Source organism: Corvus moneduloides, chromosome 2, assembly GCF_009650955.1.
Source record: "Corvus moneduloides isolate bCorMon1 chromosome 2, bCorMon1.pri, whole genome shotgun sequence".
Taxonomy (NCBI): domain Eukaryota; kingdom Metazoa; phylum Chordata; class Aves; order Passeriformes; family Corvidae; genus Corvus; species Corvus moneduloides.
Genome location: NC_045477.1, coordinates 100198846 through 100225028, shown reverse-complemented (window position 1 = coordinate 100225028; position 26183 = coordinate 100198846). Strand labels below are relative to the sequence as shown.

At 35.5% G+C, this 26183-nt stretch overlaps 1 protein-coding gene and 1 long non-coding RNA gene across 3 annotated transcripts in view; both read left to right on the top strand.

The window, feature by feature from the left end:
• Window positions 1-21052, top strand: part of PRKX (protein kinase X-linked) — a 60795-nt gene extending 39743 nt beyond the window's left edge. Inside the window, exons 5-9 of one of the 2 annotated variants that reach the window (XM_032100579.1) lie at window positions 2696-2791; window positions 6424-6481; window positions 8566-8643; window positions 11639-11787; window positions 20892-21052. In XM_032100579.1, the coding sequence (XP_031956470.1) occupies window positions 2696-2791; window positions 6424-6481; window positions 8566-8643; window positions 11639-11764 (358 nt within the window). In that variant the 3' untranslated portion in view covers window positions 11765-11787; window positions 20892-21052. Of the gene's footprint in view, window positions 1-2695; window positions 2792-6423; window positions 6482-8565; window positions 8644-11638; window positions 11788-12209; window positions 15755-20891 lie in introns of those variants that run through there. The other variant, XM_032100578.1, reaches the window with a different exon arrangement.
• A 2881-nt stretch (window positions 21053-23933) lies between these two features.
• LOC116436706 lies at window positions 23934-24670 on the top strand. The gene is made up of 2 exons (XR_004237050.1): window positions 23934-24118; window positions 24152-24670. It is a non-coding gene; the product is annotated as an uncharacterized LOC116436706 (long non-coding RNA).
• Window positions 24671-26183: the final 1513 nt, after the last annotated feature.

Here is a 26183-nt window from a genome sequence, read left to right as displayed (position 1 = left end):
ACAAATTGTCAATACACAAGTTGGAACATCTGTTTATTTTGAGTAAATGAGTTCTGTTAAAATTTAATGCAGAGAAAAATATACTTGTTATTTGACATTAGATATGTATAGATATTAGTAATTGTACTGCTATCAGATATGCAGCTGATATGAATTTTGTGGTTTCATGTGGGCTTTGTGGTTTTTGTCTTTGCTTTGCTGGTCATATGTGATGTGCTGGTCTGTCATTTTAGGTAGGTAGTGGTTCCTGTCTGCAGTTTCATATTCTCAGACCTGTGTGTTTCCCCTTGAGGTTCTACAACTTCTGTTCTTCAGACTGTCTTTGAGACTCATGTCCATGCCACTGTTATGCTTCAGTTAACAAAATGAATGGTTTGCAGCCGTTCTCCCATTTACAGAGATGATATTTTTTGTAGCTTCTCTTCCGTTGGTGAAAAGAAGGCAGCTGTTTGTGTTGTGGTGTGAAGAAAGTCTGAAACTCAAGGGGATTTTTGTTGATTTATTAGGTAGCTTCCAGCACAATACTTGCATTGTTTTGTCTGAAATCTGTTGAAGGTTGACATTTACAAAAAGCGTCAAAATCAAGTTACTTGGTTTGTCCGTAAGAAAACTCTGTAGTCTTTCAAAGCTGTTCCCATTTTGCCTACAGTTCAAATGCACTTTAGGCAGAATTGCCATAAAATTGCTATACAGCCAAGTGTGATTTAAATTTCTCTCAAGAACTCTAGGCATAGTAATTTTGGATTTTCAAAGTGGGAAAGCAAAGAGCAACTTAAGCATGTAAATATGAAAAAAAATATGTATACTTCTATTCTTCTTGATTTCACACCTCAGTCATGTAGAGTAATCTGCTTACTGCAGCTGGCAGCTTTGTAATACGTAGTTACAAGTTATCATTCTAATTGCTTTATGCATTTATAGTTTCTAATAGGTAATAACAAATAGAAAATTGAGTTTGTCAGCTTGCTGTGGAGACTGTGAAGGATGTTAATATTGCTTGACTGAAAAAGAAACTTTATATGATAGTCTTTCTTGTGTGGGAAAAACTTGTGTATGTTAAATACATACCATGTTTTCCTTGTTCTTGAGTGTCAAAGCAGGAATTTTTAATAACACAAATATTCTTCATGAGATTCTTCCACTTTCCAGTTAGATGGGAAGTAGTTTTTTGTAAAGAAGGTATTCTGGCTTTCTGAACACCAGCAAGAAATGTACTTTAGTCTTTCCCTAACCAGATAGTTTAGTCATGCTTTTCAGTGCTTTGAATTATTACTGGTTGTTTTTTTTTTTTCCATAAGCCTACAGACAGCTTGTCTTTATTATTCTGGTGGGATTTGATTTTTTCCATGGACGAATTTTGCAGTATTTCAAAGGGAATGCTAATCCATTTGATCATCAGCTGAATAATGAAGAAATTAATACTTCTGAAAATATAATGAATATAATCTATAGTACTTGTTGAGGAATAAGCTAGTTTGAGTACCATAAAATTTAAAAAATAGCCTGAAGTGAGGAAATGTTGTTTTCCTCCTTGTTTTTGTGCTACCAGTGATTTCCAAAGCCACAAGCACTGCATTTGTGTGTGTATGCACACAGTTAAGTTCTCCGAGAAAGTAATTATAAAACATTAGGGAGATGTGAAAATATTTTAATTAAACTGTAATAGTGGTTGGATGTTATTAATATGATCAACACTCAAAACCTGGGTTTTTTTTTAAATTCTATAGGGATTTTGAGGCAGAAACATAGTAAGAGGGTTGTTTGAGTCATGTTACAGAGGGCAAAGCAGGACTGAGATTAGTGAATGAGTTATTCCATTCCCTTAGAAGGTTTCCTGTGGTAACTTTTAAGAACATGACTGACACTCAAAGCTGTCGGCACCTGGGCTCAGCTGGCTGTACTGATGTACCCTGAGCCTCTTGCAGTACTTGGGGGATGTACTATACGGGAAAAGGAAGCACAGCAGAAAACAGTTCTTACTGTAACTGTACAACAAGAAGTAGTCTCTCTGTCAGCTCATAACTTCATTAAGAACTTCATAAACAATATAAATGTAGAATTTTAATTACATCTTAATTTATTATTCATCGTGGGGAGGATTGTGAAATGAAAACTTTATCTGTCCCACACAGAAAGGCAGCTGCACTTGGAGAGTTGTGAGTAGTCTGTCTGTTTCAAACACCTTATCTAGCAAAACATACTTGAATTCAAGAAGTACAACAAATAACTGAACTGGATAATGTATTAATGCAAAGACTCTTTAACACTTTAGATAGAAACTGGTAAATAAGGATGTGCCTGTAACTACAGGATAAGGTCAAAAATAGTAGTCCTCTTTTGGAGAGTATATCCCTGGGTTTTAGAGGTAAAAGCAAATAATTTTTTACTTTTAACACTGAAAATTTGTTTCATAAATTATATTTTTACTGCATTAATGTAACAATTTAATATTTTTCTATTCTATTGTTATATTTAAATTTTAATTCTGCATTCAATGTGTTACATACAAAAATGTTTTCTATTTTGCAATGGCAGCCTTATGTTATTCTTCAAGATAGTATTTGATTGGTGGTGTCTTACCAGAAAGAAAAATATAATCAATTATTTCTGAGGGGAATTGCTATAACATAATATGGCTTATAAGATTTTTAGAATTTCTTTTTCTAATACCTAAAAATTTTTTGTATTAAAATAGGTTTCCTCCATTTTTTGATGACAATCCATTTGGTATATATCAGAAGATTCTTGCTGGCAAAATAGATTTCCCGAGGCATTTGGATTTATATGTAAAGTAAGTCCATAACTCCCAACACTTTCTTTTCTATTCTAAACACCTCCTGAGCACTGTTCCTAAATAATCTTTTTAGAAGACCTGATTTCAGATTCTGATTTTCTGAAACATAATGTTGGAAAATGTTATATTACATTTACACTTGCAGTCCAAATAAACTTAGATATCTGGTAGACTTCAAGGTCGTGGCACAGTTTTAAGATAGTATCTGACTCTTTTCTGTGTATTATGGGATATTAAATGCTCTTCCACTTTGTACAAGCCTCATTGGCTTGTACTGTAAGAAGGTAAAGAGGAGAAATACGAAGGACGTAATTTGAGTAAAAATTAGAAGAGCAGGAAGACAACATTGAGCTGTTTCTATCTATAGATACATACTACTTAAATCATTCTCAACATAATTACTTTAAAGAACTCTCGTACTTCAGAAGTTCTAGTCTAAAACCAACTTAAATTTATGATAGTGGGGGCCCAATTCAATATGCAGTATTACAAATACATATAATGTGTGTTTAATTCTCAGTATTTTGCAATTGTTAAAAGTACATTGCAGATGAAATGTTTTTTTCTATTTAAAAAATCCATAACTGAAATAATTTTTAGTAAACATTAAAACAGAAGAAATGCAATTATAAACATGAAGTTTCTCTTAAGAACCAGAGATAATTGAGTGAATGAATGAGGGATTGAAGACAGGAATTTATTTTACATGTTAATCGTTCATGATGTTTTGTTAGGCACTTGCTTACTGTCACAAATGGGTAAACAGATAAAAGCAAAACTAATCGTTTGAGAAGGGCTTTTTTTTTTTTTTTTTTTTTAAAGCCTCCACTGAATCATTGGGTGCAGTGAATGAAGCATGTCTGCCTCCCCTTAGGCTGACGAGTGTCTCATATTTTTGTCTCTTTGTAACAGTTTTCTCTTAGTAGCTCTACGCTGTTTCCAGTTTAGTGTAGTCTCATTGTCTGGTCTTCCTAATCCAATTGGTATTGGAAGGAAAACTGGTTATCTCTTGTAGTATTCTGTGCACTGAAGTATAATATTGTGACCAGAAGCTGGAACACCTCAAATTAGGTTATCATCAGTAACAACCCATCTAATATAGTGAAAGAAGTTACAGAGACTGGTAAGGTCACCCCTGAGCCTCCTTTTCTCCAGGCTAAACAAGCCCAGCTCTCTCAGCCACTCCTCACAGGGCTTATCCTCCAGACCCTTCACCATTCCCCTTCTCTGGACACACTCCAGCATCTCAATGTCTTTCTGGAAGTGAGTGGCCCAGAACTGTACATGAGAACGCTAGGCGTGGCCTCACCAGTGACAAGTATGGGGGGACAATCACTGTCCTGTCCTGCTGGCCACACTGTTTCTGTGGCTTCACTTGCTTTCTGCAGTGAGTTGTGAGCACAATGTCTTGGCCCTCAACCCTTCTTCCTTCTTTTAAACCACAATATGCAAAACTGGGTAATCTTTGAACATATCTGCATCATTAACTTAAAGCAAGTGCCAGGATTATTTTGTCCAGTGAAGGCAGTCTTCTTCTTACCTTACGTTTTTAGCCTCTTTGTTTTCTCTCTCTTCTCCCAATAAGTCTGTATTTCAGCCAGAAAGAAGACTATCTTGGGTCCTGTCACACCTAGACAGTTTCTGAAGTATTAGTGCTATACAGTATTTTAACTCTTTGTTCTGAGGCAGCAAAATTATTTCCCTTTCTGAACTCTTCTCTCCCTAGGTATATGTACTGCTTGAGCTTACGGGCATTGACATTATTTTACTCACCTACCCCCTATCACCCGCACTTTTTACTTTCTGAATTTGTACCACTTCTGCTTTCCCACCTGCTTCATGGATGTAAATCTTTCTTATTGCTTTTATAAATTTGTCTTTGAAAAGCCAGTTTTGGAAAACTCCAAATGAAATGTCACTGGAACAGCATTTTAGTGATTATTTGTCTGGAGAGACCTTCATGTAGAATTTGATTCTCCAAATACATACAGCAACATATCTATTGAATTAATTGTAACAAGATAATTTTTAAATTATTTTTTTGAACCAGTGTAGTAAAGAAGTACTAAACCATCTATTATTTGTTTCAATTCAATGGATATTTCTTCTGTCCAACGCAGCAAGAATCATCTTTAAGCTCATCCCTTAACTGTGCTGTGATGAATTTTTGAAGGAAGCCAAGAATGATCCATGAAATGTTGTCTGGTTTTATAGGAACAGGAAAGTATCTTTGGTCATAAACTCTGTGAATGTCTTTTTTGGGTTTCTGGATTTCTTTTCAGTCCTGCTTCTGTTTTAAAGTGTGCTTAAAGTCATCCTTGTAGCCCCTTCCATAAGGAATGGTCTTTTTTGTGAAGTAGAAAGGGATATTTCTGTGAAGGTGACTGTAAAAGGAGTTGGTCACATTTAATTAGATTTAATCTAATTCAAATATTGATTGTCTGGAATAATCATGAGAGTTTTAAAAATTGCTTTCTACATGGACTTTTTTATTCATGTATCTGGTAATTGAATATTCTTCCAGTTGAATTTTAGAATTGTATTCCTGCAAAATGCAACAGCTTTTTAAACAGTCTAGCACATTCAGTTCATGTGTTCTTTCTGCATACATTTTTGTGATTTCAGGGATAGGTGACACAATGCTGTTTGGGGGGGGATAGTAGATGTTACAGATAAGGATGGAAAGAGTCTGGTGTGTCATTGTTATGTTTGTGTTCTTTTATGTAAATAAAACGGTTGACTTTTTTTTTAACCTTTCATATTGTTTAAAATTGGAACTAGCCATATTCTGTAATCCCCAGCATTTCATGCAGTATGTCATCTCTCAGGACTATGTAAGATTGTAGAAATAAGGATGGTTGAACTTTCGTTCTTTCTTGTCATTGGTACTTTATGCAATTAGACCAGAATGCCATTTTTCTAAAATTAACTAACAAAATAATCTTTGAGATAAAACATAACTGCTTATGGAAATACGAAGCCATATTTTTTTTTCAACTCATAAGTAATCAAGCTAATTCCATAAATTATGATACTTTTGGTTTGTTATAGTTGTTTGGGCCTTAATATTTGAAGAACTTTGCTATTAAAATGGAAGAGTTTTATGTCTGTTAGTCCTTTGAAATATTGATTTCGTGTAATGTAGATCTGTTGAATGAACCAGTATCTCGATGAGGCTTTTTGTTTTCAATGAAATTATAGATGATACTAGTTTAAAGCAGATGACTAACTCTTCCATGGTTTCCCTGGATATTTAGCATAAAGATGAGGGTGCAGTTTTATCTGCGTTTTTAATATATATTAGTGTTGAGTTCTAACAAACAGATAGGAGATCCATTTTGAGATTTGGAATGCCCAGCAAAATACAAAAATACAAAGAAATAAATGGTGCTTGCTACTTGGCAAGGGGCAGGGGAGGAGAGAGAGTTTTTTTACTTTGTTTCTTGAAAGAGTTTAAAAGCAATTTGCAAGAATTCTGTTAGATTCTTTTTTATTGCTTACTCTTAAATATCCTAAAAGATGAGGAAATGAATGGGTCAAAGGGAAGTATGTTGTATTCTGTAACACTTGTATGACGGTCAAATATAAATTACTTCTGTTTAACAGAGAACATGTTTTCTTTACTTCAGAGACCTTATTAAGAAGCTGCTTGTGGTTGACAGAACAAGACGACTAGGAAATATGAAGGTCAGTGTAAAATCTTATGTGTAACGCAGAACGAGGTTGAAAGAATTCTGTAGGAAATATGTAGACCAGCTCTTCATAAAGTTTTTGTTTTTATAAGCATGAAACACATACATTTTCCCATACATTACTTTGGTTATGCAATCCTAAATGCAAAGTTTAACCTGTGTATTTCTGTTTTTCTGAAAATCATTCTCCTATTTGGATTAATGCTATCCTTCATGATGGTTTCCCTCAGTCCTCAGCACCACCCCCACCATCACTCCCTTCATTAATTTGAAAAGCGAGATTAGACCAGAAACTTGGTATTAAGTCCTGTAGTACAGGGTGCCAGCTCATTTGGTTCTTTTTTGTGGAAGTGTTAATCCCAGAAGGAGCACTAACCAAATTTGAAGTTTAAAAATTATTTTTAGGAGTATAAGGATTGTTGTAGTACCATGATACCTGTTCATTGTCTTGGTGGGGCTGATAAGAACAGTCAAATACTCTTCCACCAGGAAGAATTATTTACCCTAATCTGAACAGATTTACAAAGACAATAGATACTGAAATTAGCTTGTTTAACCTTTCATTTCTTTAGAGACATCTAAAATTTTTATTTCTCTGGGCAAGGAATGTTAGAGGTTTTCTTTTTGGCCCAAAGCACATGGTAAACATAGGTGAGGAAGGTAAAAGGTGCACAATCATCCAGGGTTTTCTTAAAATATTGATGAAAGTATAAATGCTTTAACCAGCTGTCCAGTGTTTTCTTTTGGAGCCTTTTATGGCACAAACTTAGACTGGTAAGAAAAAACAGGAAATAATGTTTTTCTTATGTTTTGAAATCCTAGTGTTTTTCAGGAGGATTTCTTAAGCTGAAAATTTATAAACTCAAAGTTCACTCAAAGTGAAAACTTGTATATTTTTGGACAGTTTTGAAGGAAAACAAGAACAGAAGCAAATCTTGACTTACTCAAACATGGGTTTTGGGAAATGTGTTTGGCTGGTTTTTGTGTTGTTTTGGGATTTTTTTAGTCTGTGGTTGCTTAGGTTTGTTTTGGGGTTTTCCCTACAATTGACTGAAATGCCTAAATCAAAACCAGTTCTAATTAAAAGCAGATTTTGGGGTGGGAGCAGTAGGTCAGACTTGTCTGATCCTTTTCCACGATCATAATTGGTTTAAAAAGATGTGAATCCCATTGGACATTTTCTGGTGAAGCATTGAGTCAGATCTGCTTTTGAGGGAAGTAGGTGATACTGTTCTCCTTGATGCCTCATTGGATATGAACATGGATAGTTCCACTCCACATAAACCTGAAAAAACCCAAATGTGTGTTACACTTCATTTTGTGGAGCTGTATGTGCCATAAGCTTGAGTGCTGTGCTGTGATCAGGCCTGAGACAGAGAGCCAGATGTTTTTCCCTGGTGCTTAATGCCTTGAGAATGAGTCTGTGCTTGAAAGAAGCTTAATCATGAAAAAAAGATACATTTTTGTTCCCTACATACGTAATCAAAACAGGCAACCCAGAGAGAGTAATCATTACAAGGCAAATACACCTTTAACTGTGTATCTAAAATGAAAACAAATGTTTTAATATATTTACTTTCATAACAGTACTGAGAACCTCTTGCTGTTAGCATTAAACAACTGAAATATTTGAAAAAACTATGTGCTCCCTAGACATTATTTTTATTTAAACACCATCAACTGCCAGTTATTTTTTCCTTGTGCAAGAATTAGAAAGTATATCTGAATAAAAGGCATTGTCTAAAATGTTGGAGAAAACAGAAGTAAATAGGACTGTAGTGAATGGTTTTGTGAGTACTTTAAAGCCTGTTCTTGATCTCCCTTGTGTCAGAAGAGCGCTAAAAAAGCCCGAACAAACCCCAAATCAAAAATACTTGGATTTTATTGCTGGAACTCAGGAACTGCTAGGGAATTAACACTATGAATTTATCCTTTAGAATCTTTTAATGATTATCACCTGGAAAAAAGAAAAAAGGATAGACTGTTAGTCTGCTTTGATATCACAGTTCTTGTAATGAAATACATGGTTTGGCTTACATGTAGCTTACAAAATAGTTATTTTGATTTCTTTCCTTAAAGAATGGAGCAGATGATGTGAAGAGACATCGATGGTTCAGGTCTATAGACTGGGATGCTGTACCTCAAAGGAGACTAAAGGTACATTCTGCAAATACTGTATAGACATCACAAGGAGAAATCATTGTTCATTTAAGCTGATCTGTTGAAGGCGTGTTGGCTGTTGCATCTGTGTGTTTGTGTGTGTATGACCACATGCCTATACACACACTTAATAATTAAAGGCATATTTGCTCTTTTGCAATGCAGAGTTAGTTGTATGAATGTCTGTTTGCATTTTTGTCTATATACGAAATGTCTAAAATAAATCCCTGCTTTAGTTTGCTGAAGCTGATTAGTTAATGCAAAATTTAGTTTACAGGTTTAGCGTTTTGTAAGTGATTACTTGTCGTAAGTGGATTTTTATTTGGGGAAGTGGAGGGGCTTGGTAGTTTGTTGGTTTGATTTTACTTTATTTTCTTTTTTTCCTTGTCCTTACATTTATGGAAGTATTTTACTGTGAGCTTTAAATTGTTGTGCCAAGTTCAATTCAGGTAAATGTTTTAATAAAATGTAATGCATATGGGAATAGGAGGAATAGGGAAGGTGAAAGAGAAGGATTTATGAATGTAATTCTAACATACTTTTTAACAGCACTGAATTCTAGTATTGCATGAGGGCAGATGTTTGCAAAAGCTATCAACATTGCAAAATGCTTTTTAAAGTCCTTTGGAAGTAAAACTGCCTTCTTTCTTTCCTTCCTCAGAGTTCTAACTTGTACAGTTCCTTACAGCAGTGATTTTCTGTAACAGAGATTGAGTTGCCATATGCAGTCAATCAAGTACCAATTAAACCTTTGTTTATCTTTTCTTTGCATTAGTTTCTTCCACTTAATTTCCAGGTATACCTTGAATTCTTGCAAAAAAAAGAAGATGAGATTAAAATGTTCTTGACATATTCTTGTAAACAACATGTAATACAAAGCTGTAGTGACTTTTCTCTTTAAGAAAAATAAGTTTACAGTGTTTCAAATGTGTGGGTTTGTTTTATTTTTAATCATTACTGCACCCAGCTGATGTTTTATGTATATGCATTGTAATGCAGTCACATCTGTTTATTGAAACCTGCAAAGAACATAAACTGGATAATAACCTGTTTTATAAGTATATAAATTCTGAAGTTTATGACAACCAAAGCAATAAAAATCAAATAGTATTAAAAAATTATCATTAGATGTACAATCAAAAGTCTTGGGTCCAAACATCCTTTGCATGGCATTTTTATTTTAAAAATAAATTTTAAAAGAGTTACTGTAGCATTCAGATTATTATGAATACAAAACTTGTTTCTTAATCTTTGTGATGGTTACATTAAGTTCTTAGAAGATGAGATGCTACTTAATGAAACCTTAGAGTAGGGATGTGAAGTGGATCAGAATTTTACTTGATTATTTCTAGAGGCAGCTATATTCTTCAGAATTTGTTTCACAATTTCATACTGTTGAAGAGATTAAAAATATGAAATAATACACATGATGCTCCCTTTTCCCCTGTAAAAAGCATTAATTTGTCTATTGTACAAATGATGCATTGTTTCATGGTCCTAATAAGGTCTTAAATATGAATATCATATAAATAATAGTAATGGTTGAAAGAGAGAAAATCATTTCATTAATCATCCTTTCTCTCTTTTCTTTTGTTTTCTCTTTCTGTGTGACACTTAACAAAACTGTTTTGGGGAGGAGGGGTACCAGACGCTGCTCACAGTGGAGCAGACAGTTCTTTGGGGCAGAGCAGATTCTGCACATTTTCTTCAGCATCTGGGCAGTTTTACTGTGACTGCCAGACACAAAATTAGGACTCTGCTTTTGGCTGAAGGGTAGAAGTACTATCTTACAGGGACCTGTGCTTTCCCATTGAAAACCTACTGATGATGACATCATTTTGAGAAGCCCAAAAGATCAGATAAAATCTCATGAGCTAGTGTAAGCCAGACTTTTATCTTTTTGAGGAGATGCAGAATAACATTTACAGTTACAACTTTATAGTTCCGTCTGTGGTATTAACTTTAAGCCAGTTCAGTGATCGTTCATAAGGTTTTCTTATTCTAAAGTGTTCTGTTGGACTCAGCACGATAGGTAAGCTCTCAATTGCTGAGAAAAGGATAGAGAGATGAATGTCCCTTGAGAAGAGAAAGGGTTTTGCCCTTCATTAACACCTGCAATTAGTGAAACGTTCATGAAAGCATCTTTACCTCACTGTCTGTGACCAGAAGTGCAGAGTAATCTCAATATTAGATTTAAGACGACTTGAAACTACAGGTACTGTGAAGCTGATGAGCAATACTAGAAATTGAAAGGATTCTCTGAGAAAACAAATAGAAAACAGATAATTCTCTTAGCACCTTCAAGTTTCATAAAACCAATCCATTTGAATTAAGCTTCTTTTATAGCCATCCTTGTGAAATGAGTTATGGTGAAGCAATTTCTTTACCTGCTTGAATTTATTGCTAGGTTAGGAAAAATCATAGTAGGTAGACAGAAGTAAGTAATTTCAACCTCTTTGAAAGCAATCAATCTGTTTGAAAGCAGCGCAAAGAGGAGGCTTTTTTCCTTCAATATGGAAGCAATTTCCCATGCTGCTCTGGAGATTCTTAGTTGAAAAGAGCCTAATATGATTACACACCTTTTTGTTCATAGGCCGCGGAAGAGGAGAGGAATGAAGAAGAGTGGCATATTATGCTGTGGTAACATGTGCCTGGTTGTAATAACATGTTTAGTTGTAATTTTTTGCAGTAGTTACCTTCAGTCTGCAAAGCAGCTAAAACTAGTGCTCAATAAAATAGGTGTCTGCATTAAGTGTATTAATTATCTAAGTGACTTTTAACCACAATATTTAACTGTAAAGTTGACAAAGTGTGGGAATATGTATGTGTTGCTGCAAGCTTCTCTCATGCCATTCATTATTAGGGAAAAGGTGAACTGTAAATCTGTACTCCATTTGTTTAACAGATCTTTTACAGAATTTCTGCTTTATTATGATGGAGAGGAGCTCATTGAGGAAACTACTAACATTTTTGTTGTGCTTGTTCTGACTAGCCTCCCATAGTGCCCAAAGTATCCAATGATGGAGATACTTCCAATTTTGAAGCTTATCCTGAAGATGACTGGAACAAGACACCTCCAGTACCTCCTAAAGATCTAGAAATTTTCAAGAACTTCTGAATGTAACATCTACACTGGACAAGGTATGTCCAAAGTCAAGAGTGCTCTTGAAAACATGGCAGATCTGTGAGTGCGAGCCACATGCAGAAATTACATTTTCTGATTGATAATGCATTACGGAGTGACAAAGATCACTAATCTCAGACGCTTTGGTTTTCTACAGTGATGAAGAGTTATATGCATACAGATAAATTTAAGTTCTTCTGTCCTTAAATCTTTTAAAATAGTGTGTTAAAAAGAAATACCTAGATTGATTTGACTGATAAGGAAATGTGATAGTTGTTAGTTGTAAGGTTTTTCAATGAAGAATGCAGACTTTAGAGAAATAAGATTGTCAGATTAATTCTGTACCCTGGATATTCTCTTTTATAACTGTGATAGGTTGATACTTGTTACTGAGTTCAAATACTACACCTTGAGTTTTGTGTTATTTCTTTTGTCTTAGAAACTGGAAGGAAATTGAAGTGCTAAGAGCAAGTCTGAAGAATAATGGAGTTCAGATATAAATGAAGATTTTCTTTGTGACTAAGAATGATACTGCATTCAGATATGTGTATTAATATATAGTAAATGTCTAAAAAGATGGAGGCAGGCAGGAATAATTTTTGCTGTAAACATTGGACGTTAGTAAATTGTAATAATGATAGTCTGCTCTTAAGTAGACTAACTAAAAAGATATTTTTACGATTTTTTTTTAACTTATGGTTAAGTTTCCTGCTATTCCCAGACCCTTTTTGCATAGTTAACTCATAGACTTAATTTTATAAGTTTATACTAAACTTGTGTAATAAAAAGCACAAATTAGTATATATGTATATAATGAATACAGTACAACTAAAGCACAGGAATTGTGCAAAGATGTAAATTTTTGTACTTTGCAGAGTCTATGATTTTTATTTTTCAAATAATGTTTTTCAAGAAGTTCTTTAGGAATAAAAGTCTTAAAAAGGATAAATGAGTTTTTCATCATCTTATATACATTTTATAATTCTTTGTAAAAAATAAAAATAATTAAGTTTTAAAAAAGATTTGTACCTAAAATTTCCAATGCCTCACACTTACAACCATAGTACTTGAAAGCAGAAAGACAAGGGCATGTTTTATTGTTAAGATGCATCTTAATGGCTAATTTATGAAGTTCTGTTACAACTGTGTCTCTTTGCAAACCAGAATTTTGAGTGGTTATACACTGTCTGAAATGAGATTCCTCACATGAAAACTGTTTGTAAACATGCAAGTCAGTGCATAATGATAAAAGAGCTTTAACTGACTCTGACAGTAGATGTTCCCTCTCAAGCTTGTTGTCTTCTCCAAGTATAAAGCATGAGCTGTAACAGATCTTTTTCATTGGTGAAATAGTTGTTGAATGCTGGGCACTACAGAATATCAGAGGGAAGACTGAATATATAGTATAGCCTTATTTTTCTGCTCCCCCTTTTTTGAAGATGTCCTAGTACCTGCTGCCAGCAATTTTGTATGTACAGAGTTCAAACCTTAGATGCACAGAGTCTTTTTTTTAATCCTGTGCTAACATCTTTCTAGCAGCTTGAGCACACTGTGTTTTGGAAGTATTTGCAATATTGCTTCATTTTAAGTAGCACTGAATATCAGTACGTGCACATGTATGTATCTATGTATATGAATGCACAGAAACATGAAGGTAGATTGTATACTAGTCAGAATCTCTTTTTTCAGGTTTTTTTTTCATGTTACATATTGTGATACTTGTGTTAATATAAGAGAGTTGATTTTGAAGTGCTTCAGTTACAAAAAGCAATTACAGTCTATAGGATGTTGTGGGTTTAGATAACTTCTAGTGAAATTACCATATTTATACCAAATTTTTTCTGAAATTATCATATTTATCATTTTATGGCAGATCTGTTATTGGGGTCTCCTTGTGGAAAAGTGACCTCCATTTTTTTTGTTTAAACAATACAGAAGTGCTGCTGTGAACCTGTAATTTCTAGGGTATTAGATTATTTCTTCATAAAGCCAAGTGTAGATTGTATAACTCTTTGCAAAAATGCACAATGTGTAACAAAATCAGGATATTTCAAAATGATAATTCTGGGATATCAGAAAACTGTCGTGATGCAATCAATGCAAGTTGATGGCCACAGCTGCCACTCAATAAATATTGTGTAGGAATGTATAATGAAATACAGGACAATGCGTAGGAAATTACAGTTTTGACCTAGTGTAAGTACCTTATTCTCTTACAAATATAGTGGGCCAGATTAATTTTTTTATCTGTGGAAGTTGTTATTCTAAATCAACTGGAAAAACTGAAACACATAAAATACAGCTTACTTTGTCTAAGGGGGAGCAAACAGTTCGGGAGTTTTCTTGATGTGCAAGCTTATGGTATTTTATGGACTCTGAATACTACAACATCAATTTCTTATTGAAAAATTTGCATACTGCAACAAGAAAGTGTGCTAAATATAGGATTTTTCTTCAAATTTCAAAGCTGCTGTGTGTCTTCAGATCTGAGGAAATGAAGTTGAATTTGAATAATTTGCCACAGTGGTGGTTAAAGTTTGGAATGCTTGAACAACAGGAGATAGTGGATTTTCTTTTTATGAATCTTAGCCATTGCTGGCAGTGGATGCACTGACACTCATTATGATAGAGACTAAGGAAGTGAATACAATATTAATAATAATGATAATCCATTGACTTTACATTGTTTCCGAGCCATGTGTACATACACCTAACTACTGACCTCGTCGGCATGCTTTCTAGTACAAAACTGCTTTCAATTTTTTTAAATTAAAATCCTGAACTGAAAAATAAAACCAAAACATTTTTGAATCATTATTTTAAGTGATCAGTTATTTTCTCTACAGTCCTGGACTTAATGAGGTGTTATTACCTGGCCGTTTCATTTATTTGCACAAGTGAGTCAGCTTTATATTAAGTCTTTACTGGGACTTCATGGCCCACTAATGTAGTTCTGTCTGAGTGCTCATGCAGGTAAATACTGCACTAAGAACTCTGGATTTATGGATTTTTTTTTAAGAAGACTAGAACATTTTTTCAGTTCCTATTCAAGTAGGGTGTTCTCTGAAGTTCATTTCGATTCTTTCTGTTAATGTGTACTTCTGCGTATAGACTGTTGCATAAGGACTGTTGTCTTGCGAGAGAGCCCACAGGCCTTTGGTATTCTACATCAGTGAACAAGAATATTAAGCATTAAAAAAACAACCTTTATTTTTGAGTTTTATATATATATATTTTTAATTGCCCAATCTGAGGTTTGAAGCGATAAACATGAATTGTAAACTCAATTGCCTTGTAACCAAATGATATAAATGCTTCATGATTTCAATGAAGAACATGCTGTAGATTTTCCTGTAAATTAGCTTGATCAATGAATATGTGTGCTACTGAGCTTTAACTAATGTGATCTTCCACTGTAGAAAGTCATTGTTATGGATCAAATATAGGTACTAAACTATGTTTAAATGGATGAACAGGGATTTTGCAGTTTTGAAAGCAATGAAGATACGGCTGTTCCTCAGCCCATCTGCTTGCCATTCAGAAGAGTTGTGATGCAGTGCTTCCTATGCTATAGAATTATTTTTCAGCTTTCAATGACTGTAGCATGAATCCTTTTTGTACTGTACTGTGTACAGACTTCCCATGTTTTGCACTTTTCTATGGCAAACCTTGACTGCTTTATAAATACTCTGTTGTGTAGTAAGTAGTGATAGTGGTAGCAGGCATTTGTGTGCTGCATAATCCGTTTGGACTGCTCAACTTGCAAGGTTAACTTGGGCTAATGTTGTGTGTTGGCTGGTTGCTTGTTGTAGCTCACATGTGTAAGTACTGTTCAAAGTTACAAAGTCAGCCCTCATTGCACAATGAAAATCACTGTGATCTGTACATAAACCCTAGTAAAACTTTATTGCTGTTTAATTTAATGTAATACCTGTCAAATCTGGATTCATTTAATAAATCTTTATATCTTTTCAAATGTTTAAACCTAGTTTGCTTCCATTTATGTTGGGAGGAGATTTGGATTCTTCAAGTAAGAAAATGATGAAGGGAAGATGAGAGGACTAGAAAAACAACTGTTCCTTCTTTTCATGTGTTAAATCTTTTCAGAACAAAACACAAGTGTTTGAACAGATCTCAGATGGTTTGGAAGAAGCACCAAAAAGTACATTTTCAAAACCATTTCAGGTAGTGCACCACTAATGAAGTGTTAACTCAGACTTCTCATTAAACTTCGATTATATGACCCTAATTGCTTTGGCATTTTCACAGCTTAATGACCTGAAAACTGTCCAGAACACTCATTTCAATCTGTTTCTTTAAGCATCAGAAAATAGTCTTAAAATGTCACAAAAAATATTCTTACATTGTCAAGCACACGTAACTTACCCTTTATTTATTTCATCTTCCATCAAGAACTTGAAAAGTCCCATTTTTAACAAAATATGTTTAGCTGTTTGTGTTAAATTCCTTCTCTTGAGTCAAATGTATTTTATTTCTTACCCACTGGATATGGTAATCTGGCAGATACAATTGCATAGTCATAGATCTGACTGGTTAAAGTTTGGACTAGTTAAGCGTTCATTTTTTAAGACAGAATATTTTTTTTTTCTGCCTGGCTTCATTCTAAATTCTGTGCATTGATGTTTTGCTGTTGTAAACCACTATGTTGTGTGCTTCAAGAGACTGCTAATGGAAAATGAAGGAACAGTGCAATGAGTCCTGGCATGCTTTTAGACATGTCTTTGATATGTATCAAAAGAACTTCTCAGTTAAAACACAGGAAGTTTTTGAATGGTAACAGTAAAGCATTTTGTTTGGCATCTTGTTCATACCCCAGCCATGGGATGGAGTTTTTGTTCATTTGTTCTGAGTGCTGTATCTTTTTTGAATGCCCATGTAACTCCCTATCTTACCCAATAGAGGCCATTTAAAATACGCTATTTCACTCATTCAGGGTCGGTAGGTAGGTTTTTTTGGTCCACACTCACTACTCCCAAATCTCTCACTTCATGCTTCATTGGGCCTTTTTAGGGCAAAATAGTCTTAAAACAGCATTTGACAAGAGCCCACTGTTCTGTGACCCACTGTTAACCAGTAAAGGTGTAATATAAGGAATGGCAGAAAGCAGCTGGCCCTGTTACATCTGGATACTGCCCAGTACTTTGTGAATTCTTATATAACTCACAAATTGAGCCCTTCCTTGTGCAAACTCCTGCTAGCTGCTTCAATCTCAGCTTCAGAATTCAGGCAGCTTTTCACAGGGACGGTAAAAGGCTCTCCTACTGTTGCCTGTAGAAGTCTCTACCTTCTGTTCTGTCTTCCTTGCCCCCTTTTCATCTACCCTTCAAAAAATCACCACATGAATGTGTGTCAAGCTTTGTATTTAGCCTTGAAACCAGAAATACTGTAAAATTTTAGCAAGCTGAATGGTATGAATTTCTTTCTATGTATCAACTACTTTTTTAGTTTTGTGCAATCATATTTCAAACAATTATTCTGTGAAAAGTGCAGCAGTCAGTGGGGCTATTATACCAACTTTGACTTAAGGTAGATTTCAATGCCAATGAGTTGCTGGGGCAGTCGAGAGTCTTAACACCTTTTACTGCATCTGTAATTCAGGCCACTGAAGTCTCTGAGGCGCATCCCAAAACTGGTATGCAACCCGAAACAACAAACATGTGGGCCTGTCTTACTTCTAGTATGCAGAACTCTAAGGTGCCATACAGGTGCTGTCTCTACTGTACTGGTTTTTACATAATCAGAGTACAGATAAATACCTTCTAAATGTCTGTCAGCTTAAACAACTAACCAACTTCAGGTTTGGGGTTTTTTTTTTAGTCATTTGTTGGTTTTTTGTTTTTTAATTCTTCTCTCCAGCATATTGTCCCTATTCTGGACTATTGTAATACAGAAGATGAATGAGAGAAAAGTATTTTGGGAAAACAAATAAGCTTGAATTGGACTGCAATCCAAGAAGTAACTTGATATGCCTGACCAGTACCTACTTGCAAATGCACTTATTCTATCATTAAACATTGTAGAAAAAATGGTGCCTGTTTAGGTTTATGCTGGCTTTTAAGCTAAATTTCCTGTTTTTCTCAATATTGTATACAAAAATGTCATTTTAGGAGTCAGTTTATTTGAACTTCAGTCAATAGTTGTTTTAGTTTAGAGAATCTTTGATAGTGAAATCCTTCAGTTGGAGAAGGACAGTGCTTTACAATCATCATGCTCTTAATTTTCTGCCCAAGTGTAAGCCATGTAGAGGAGGTGGTTGTCCTTTCAGTGCCAATACTGTTGCAATTCACATGACGAAAACAGCAGCTTGCTTGAGCCTGCAGAGCCTAAACTTAAACCTTGAAGGACCAAGTCTCTTCTTTGAGCAGGTTTGTGAGAGTATAACTGAGCAGCTTAGCAAATACTAAAACTTAGCTGTAGAAAAACTCTTGAGCTTTACAATGGCAACTCTTCAAAAGTTAAGCATTAGAGAGCTCAGTTTTTGATTTGGAATACAAAAGTAAAAGATTCTATGCTGTTTTGTGCTTCTGAAGTTTAGTGAACAAATGCAAAAAACACAGAGTGATTCAAATTGTATGTATAATATCTAGGAGCTTCTTTGGCCTGCTTCTATTTTCTCAGTTAAAAAGACACTGTAATTGAATTTAGGACCCTATTCTAATCAAAGTGCTTGTGAAGCACCATTTAAGTGAAGCAGTGCTGCTAGGTTGTATTAATATAGTAAGTAAAATATTCACAATTGGCATGTCTTCTGTTTGTACTGATAACCAGTTTCCTTTGTGTTAAGCTTTTGACAGGGTACCCTTCCTTCCCGGACCAGGGTAAAAGAGCAGAGGAGGCTGCTGTTCTGCTAAATTCTTTATTTCATAGTCTCACAGCTTTCTTGAAGGCAGAGTTCGAAGGAAGTTACATGATAAAGCCAAGCAGCAGCAGCAACAGCAGGCAAAACCAGCTTCTTCTATATGTTCTATATGCTCCATCTATTTTTTCTTACAGAAGTGTGGATTATATTTGCTAACTGACCAATAAGATTAACACACGATTCTAGCTTTTCTTTTCTTAACCTATCCTGGTCTAATTCTAACAGTCGTAAGTCTTACACAAGTGTTACATAGGTATTACACAGATTTGCATGTACAGTTTCTATCAGCTCTTGTTTATGTGAACACTCTATCTAAAAAATATGAACAGTGTAATTCTATCTATATTTTGTCTAAAGTAAAGAATTCTGTGAAAAGGTAACACTGCTTCAGCAAGAACTGTGTTTAAGGTCTCTGCTACAGCTTTTTAATGTTCAAGGCCCTTGGCATATATTTCTACTGAAGTTAAAAATCTATGTTTCTATTTCACTTTGGTGTGGCTTCATGTATCTCAGCTTGTCCAAAGGTTTTAATTCAATCCCTGTGCTTTGGCTTCCCTCTGGGCCTGAGTCCAGAGGAGCTTTCACTCCAACATCTTTGATGCATGTTAACTAGGTGGCTTAACATTCTGTTCTTAGTTTTTCGTCAAGCTTTTACCCATTCTACTAGCAGGTTTTGCAAAAAGTAAGCACAGAGACATAAACAGAAGTAGGTAAAATATATTTTTTCATGTTATTAAAGCTGAGCTGTGAGTTGATATGTAAACAAAGAACAGCAATTTTATGTAAATGCATTATCCAGGAACAGCAATCTCTTCATATTAATAAATTCCTGCTTTGAATCTATTCAGATTTAGGTTTTTTAGATTTATTTTTCTTACTGGCCTGTGACTTAAAGCAGCACTGCAGTCCTGTGCTGTGACACTTGTTCCTCCTGCCACTCTGCCATCATCCATGTAGCAGCTGTAAGTGAGCCTGCTGACCCAGCTGATCTATCAGAAATGTTTCCCTGCTGGGACCTGAAGTTTGGATCAAAAGCACTACTTCCACTTAGTTTATCTGAAAAGGAGTTTTCAATAGCTAATTGTGGCTAAAGTCTTTCTGTTCTCTGCAGGTAGTTGCCACCAGGGAGTGAGACTATTGCAATGTGCTGTAAAATAAAAAAAAATTCTAACAGTGCATTTTGAACCTGTTCTCAAATTTTTTCATAAAGCTCCTGTGACTCATGTAATCCCCAGCAAAATCTTGGTGATGCAGAAAGGAAAGTGTGGTGGTGGATCACTTAAGCAGGTGTTGTTAGGGACTGAATCCATTCTTTAATATCACCATCTGACTACTGAAGAAAGGGAGATTTATAGTAATAGTAAAAATTATAGTAATATTTATTTTTAAATAGATTTTCTAGGCAGTCTATCAGAACATGAGTGACCATTACCCTTGAGTCAGGTTTTCTTGCTGACCCTTGGTTTTGAGATAATGAATTTTTGGATTTTGAAAACATCTGAAGTCTGTTTCAGAGACTAGATTCTGCCAGTAATTTTCTATTTTATTTTTTTTTCTATGTGGCTGGTGATTATTTACATGCAAAATATGGCAGATTTGAAATTATTATGTTAATTTGTTTAAAATTTTAATTAATATGCTGAACTGGCAACCAAATAAGAAAAGTCTATGCATTCAGTTTAAGAATAAGATACTTAACCATATCAAAGCTTTGGATGCAAAATATTTTAAGGTTGGAAACAGAGTAATATTGTCTGAATAAACAAGTATCATGAAGGTGAGTTGATTTCAATTCTTCCGCTGGGGATTAACACTGGGAGCTATTGAATGAGGAATAAAAAGAGGAAGTTTTCTTCAATTCTACTCTTCCAACCACGTGTCAATAATTACAAAGTAGTAAAAGTGTAGCTATGGCAGTAGCCAATATCCAAGAGTGAAGCTAGGATATGTACAGGGCATTTCTCAAAACGGCAGCCTAGGTTGTGGTGATGCCTTGCAGCTTGTCCTCTGTTCTGTATCAGCTTTTACTGGGGTGCATTCATGAGTCACCTCCTGAGAACAGATTGTTGGTTGTTGTCACTCTAAATGCCTTTTGTATCACTTTGAAGTGTAAGTCTTTGATAGCAAAGTATAAAATCTCACTTCCTACCCCCAAGAGCAAGGTTCACCTCAATGGAAAAGGAGCAGCCAAGTTAATAGTATTAACCCTATCTTTTCTTTTCTTTTTTTTTTTTGTTACAGCATCTCCATGAAATATTAAATGGTTTGAAGTTTGACTTGTGGTATCTCATTTCTTCATCAAAGGAGGGTTTGCAGCTTTAAAAGATGGTGCTTTTTACTGATGCCTTTTCCTGGTCTTAAAATCAAGAGGCATACACAGTTAGAAGGGGAAGAGGGATTTTACCTTGGTATTTATTTTTAAGGATCCTTAGGTGTACACATCCAGGTCACGTGCATCGAGATGCACCCCACCGAGTCTTTCCCTGTGTCTCTGTGTCTCTCCTCCTCCTCCCCCCCAACATTGGGTGTAACATTATAGGCTTTACTAATTAGCATATCTATCAAAGATTCCCCTATGAGAGGCTCAAGTGAGCCCCCCCTCCCCAAGGAACCTTCCCCTGGATGGTTCTATCTTGGTTTACAGAATGTGTTATGGAGAGGACCTTGGGGCCTGGGGCACACTGATCCCTACCTATGAAGCTTCTAAAATGTTTAGCCTCTTAGCTTGACAAACAAGTCCAAGAATGTAGGCAAAAGCACTAGGAATACAGAAGCTGTAAAAAGGTATAACGGGTATAACAGGGGTAAAAAAGAAAAGGCAAAAATCTTCATGGCATCATTACCAATTTTGTTCTATTTATGTGACACATGGAAATTGCCAATATAAGACAGTTCTCAGCTTCTGAGTTTTCTGCAAAGTAAAAATCTTTTTGTAGGTCATGTTTACTAAAGGATGGGATTCATGGAGTGAAATAGCCTTCATTAAGATAACTTACCAGTCTAGGAAACAAATTGCCATTGGGCTTGTGGTGACAGACAAGATTTGCTGAAGACGTTTTTTATATTTCCAAGTATAAAATAAGATTCAATGATCAAACAGTGATTATTTTTGTTATTGCAATTAAAAATTAAATTGACTTTCTTATCATGCCGGTGCCAAAGTAATGAACAGTACTGAAACTTACTTAATTTGTTGTGGTCTGTGTGTTGGATTCTTTTCTGTTTTCAAACCATCAAAAATAATAGCAATTAATACAATAAAACATGCAAATGAGGAGTCATTTACCTTGTAATGTCTTTAAGCTTCTAGTGTATTCTGTACATGGAGTGGAGATGTCATGCTACTTGAAATAATTCATTCCATAAGTTTTGCCACTCTCTAAATCTCTTTTGTTGATCTGAGATTGGCATAACTTCAAGCAACTAAAAGAAGAAAAGCTGCAAGAAGAATATAAAAACAGTCAATGAGTTTTAGAACATATGTTGTCCAAAAGTGTGAGGGTTTTGTTGGTTTTTATTGGTTTTTTTTTCTCTGCATAGGGCCACGTACCATGTGATGTTCTGGACACTAAAACACAAGCCACCTTGAGACCCAGCTTTGAGTTACAGTATAGTTCCATATATTGCCAAGAAAGTTCTTGCATTTACTTTTTTCAGCTAGTTCCCTTTAAAGGCATCCATAGCTGTATTTGCCTGTAATGTTTTGGAAGTGCTTTCTTCATGTTCAAGCTTGTTTCCCTGTTGCCCTGACGGTGACATTCAGTGGAGTTCACTGCTGTTTATTCTGTTGAAAAAATGCCTGATCCTGTTCTTTCTCAAGGTGTTACGAGCAATAGCAGCAATACATTACAGATTGAAACAATGCATTATCATGAGTCACATGAAAGACAATGAGAAAGAGACAAAAGAGAGAGAACACATCCTATCATGGTAGAGTATTTAAAAGGATTTCCAGTAACATGATTAAATTAAAATTCTTTTAAACAAGGCCTTAAAGATACAAAGCTTAAGGATCAAATAAAATTTCTCCTATTAATGTCAATAATTCCGTTCCCCCAATTTATCTCAGTTTGCATGTTTTGAATAGTGGGAAGTTAGTAGGGATATATGTAAGTAGCTGGAAGAAGAGGGTCTCTGGGTAATGTGAAAACCTTACTTTCTACAAAATGCTCTAATGGAAATGTAACACTGCAGAACAAATGTTTACCTGTGGCAAGAAGGGGGAAAAAATATATCTGCATTGCATTTATTGCCTGGTACCACCATAGCACATTTAGGCAGTGTGCCTTTATTTGCTTGAGGGTTAAATTTTTTCAAATTGAAAAAAGGACTATGTGAAATAAAAATCTTCAGTGCTTATTTCCTTTGATACTGTATCCTCTTCTGTAAGAATAAAACCAACGAAAAAAACACCACCACCCATGAAGCAGTTGATTTAAGGCAGATGCAGTTTCTAGGGGTGGAGAGAGTACTTGAAACTAAAGAACAGCAACGTCTCAGGAATGGGAGAGGAAGTGTTACATCCTTGGGTTTGAAAGTTTTCTTTCAGAATCTCATGCATGGTGCCTTATGTTACACCAGAGGAGCTCAGGAGTTCAAGGATCAATTTGAAACAGGAGAAGGAAATACTTAGGAAAATTTTTGACTTTCACTTGACCATCTCACAGAAGCACAGGATGGTTGAGGTTGGAAAGGATCTCCGGAGATCAGCTTGGCCCAGTGCCCCTGCTCAGGCAGAGCCATCTAGAGCCAAAACAACAAAACAGTATTTTGTATTCATCCTAAGTGACATTCTTAGAATTGTCCTCAAAAGCTGAAATATTTAAAACAAATATGTATAAAATATACACTGCTCTTTTTTTTATTTGGTATTTCTCTGAAAAATAAAGCATTTATTTTTAGATTAATCTTTTTTCCATTTTAAAGTTTTCTAAACAGACACTAATAACAAGGTATTATTCATTAGTAATATAATTCATTGTTCTCACAACTTAAACTTCAGTGGAGTTGTGTGGGAACCCAGAATGCAGAGAATATTTCTCTGCCTGTTTTGAAAGGTTTTACCCCTCTGGGCAGTACTGGTTTTGACCTTTGTCCACGGGAAAATTTTCCTAGCCTCTGGGAAGAATTAGAATCTACAATGGTGTGAATTAGGTGATAGAATACTATGTGAGATTATCACAGGGTGAAAAATTTAGAGGTTTTAGGTCTATTTGCATAGTAAATAGATAGAAGTAGAAAACCTCAAAATGGAGGATAAGTTGCAGTTAAAAGCTTCTTTCTCCTTCTTCACTAACTCCATATTTTGCAGCAATAGTGGTTTGGGATGATTGGATACAGAATTCCACAGTGCCTATCTACATGATTTAGGAACTTGTTGGACATTGGTAAAAAAGTGGAAATACCTTGCATTTTAAGCTTTCATTGGGTAATTTACCTTTAAAAAGGCTGGGAGATCTTGGTAAGTTGTTCTTCTTGCTGCATTCTTCTTCTTGCTGCAGTTCTTCTTGCTGCATTCTCTGCTCTGTGCTATGTCTAGGCCACGCCAGGGGCTTGTACTCCTTAGATAAGAATTAATAAACACCTGTCTGGAGACTGAGAAGCATGAAGTCCCATTCGCCTCCTTTTTCCTCCGGGCCAAAATCTGATCATTTCCCCCATCAGGGAAGACAACAATTAATGACACAGACAGCGTTATCGTTGAAATTACAAGGTAAGAATTTCGTTCAGTTCCTTGTCTTCTCAAGTGCTACAGGACTACTTAACCTCTCTGGACTTAATAGAGGTCTGAAGTCATGAAGAAGACCATGTGTTGGTGTCAGCTGCTGCACACTGCTTGCTCTTGACAAGCAAGTCCTGAATGAAGGTGGTGCTGGATTTGCTATCTGCAGACAGCTTTGCATTTTCATTTGGAAGAAACTGACTTTGTTGGTCAAGTTCATGGTAAAAAGTTTTTACATCAGTGACTTCCATGTGTAGAACCACAGTTTCCCATATTTAATAAATCTTTTTACCTCAGAGGTGTTGTAAATGGCCATGCCATTCAACCTTGATTCTCTCAAGTCTGACAGTTAGTTGGCCTTTCTGTGGATTGCGGAGGCGGGTTGAAGTTAGTACAGGACTCAGTTCTTTGCAAACTGAGGGACAAAAATTGGTGTGCTCACAAGCTGTTGGATGTGCACTGAATCCAAAGAGTGGCTGCGCAAAACACACCTGCATCAAATAAAGTTTCACAAGAAACTTGCTGCCAGTTCTTTTTATAGTGATGTGACAAGCTGACAAATAATCACATCTTGTGGCATTGGGCTTGCATTTCCACCAGACATAGTCTGATTAATAAGTGCTGATCCTACATGGCCAGCTGCAGTGTGGGAAGAGAATACATCTCCACTAAAAAGCCCATGCAGGAACCATGAGCCCAACCATGATCCTGTTTGGCTTGCCAGCCAACATTTATCACAGGCAGATGGGAACGAAGCGCAGCAAGACCTCTTGGAAAAGATGTTACCTGTGTCAGGGGAGGCGTTCAGGGCAAAGGCTGAAGCAGCCTCATGTCTGCTGCTGGGACTGGCTGACAGTGTTGTGCCGTAGGTCTAAAGACACACACTTGCCTGCTTCCACCTGGTTTTATTTAGGCACCCCAAGTGTATAACTGCCATATTGCTCATGCAGGGGGCCTCATGTCAACAAAAGAATTCCCTTTAATATTTTGGCTTTTGCTAATGTACAGTGTACATCTTCTTTTCTCCTCCACTGAAAACTGTGCCATGGGAATTGGCCTGGAATATGTATAATTGAAAACAGAGGGAAGCTGATGCCATTTCCAAGTTATGCCTTTCTTGTGATACTCTCCTCATTTACTTAAGCATCAGTTTATGTACATACATTAATAACACCATATATTTTTTTTAATCCCCCTCTTTAGAATTACCATATAATAATTTAACAAATCATTTCAAAGTCAAGAAACATTTTTCCACTGTTAATTAACAGAGCCTGAGTTGTTCTTTGTCCTTTTGGTGACAGAAGTATAGAGGAAGGATTGTTCTCCCTCTAAATTAAAAAAAAAAAAAATTAAAAAAGGAATAAAATAACCACAGAAGTACTTTTAAAGTATACTCCAGAGTCATATTTATTTTTAAACAATAGTAAATCATTTAATTGTTTCAACCAGGCTTAGTTCCAAGCAGTTCCAAATTGGGAGTTAAAAGAATTTATCTTAGAAAGATGTGCAGGAAAACAAAACACTCTCCATCTCTCATTTCCTGTTTGAACTGATGAGAATTTGGGCTCTTCTTTAGTTAATTTGGCATGCAATGCTCCCCCATGAACTCCTCTAGACAAGGATCACAGAATGTGCTCACAAGCAAAGCACGAATTTATAATCCAGTGTGTAATTTTTTTTTTCTTTAAAAATGAGACCATTTAAAACAGCACTATTAAAAACATTCCAGTGGTTTTGTACTACTGGCTACAGAAGCAATTCCACTTCCAGCCTGCAATGTGTTTAATACGTTATACATTGCTCTCTAA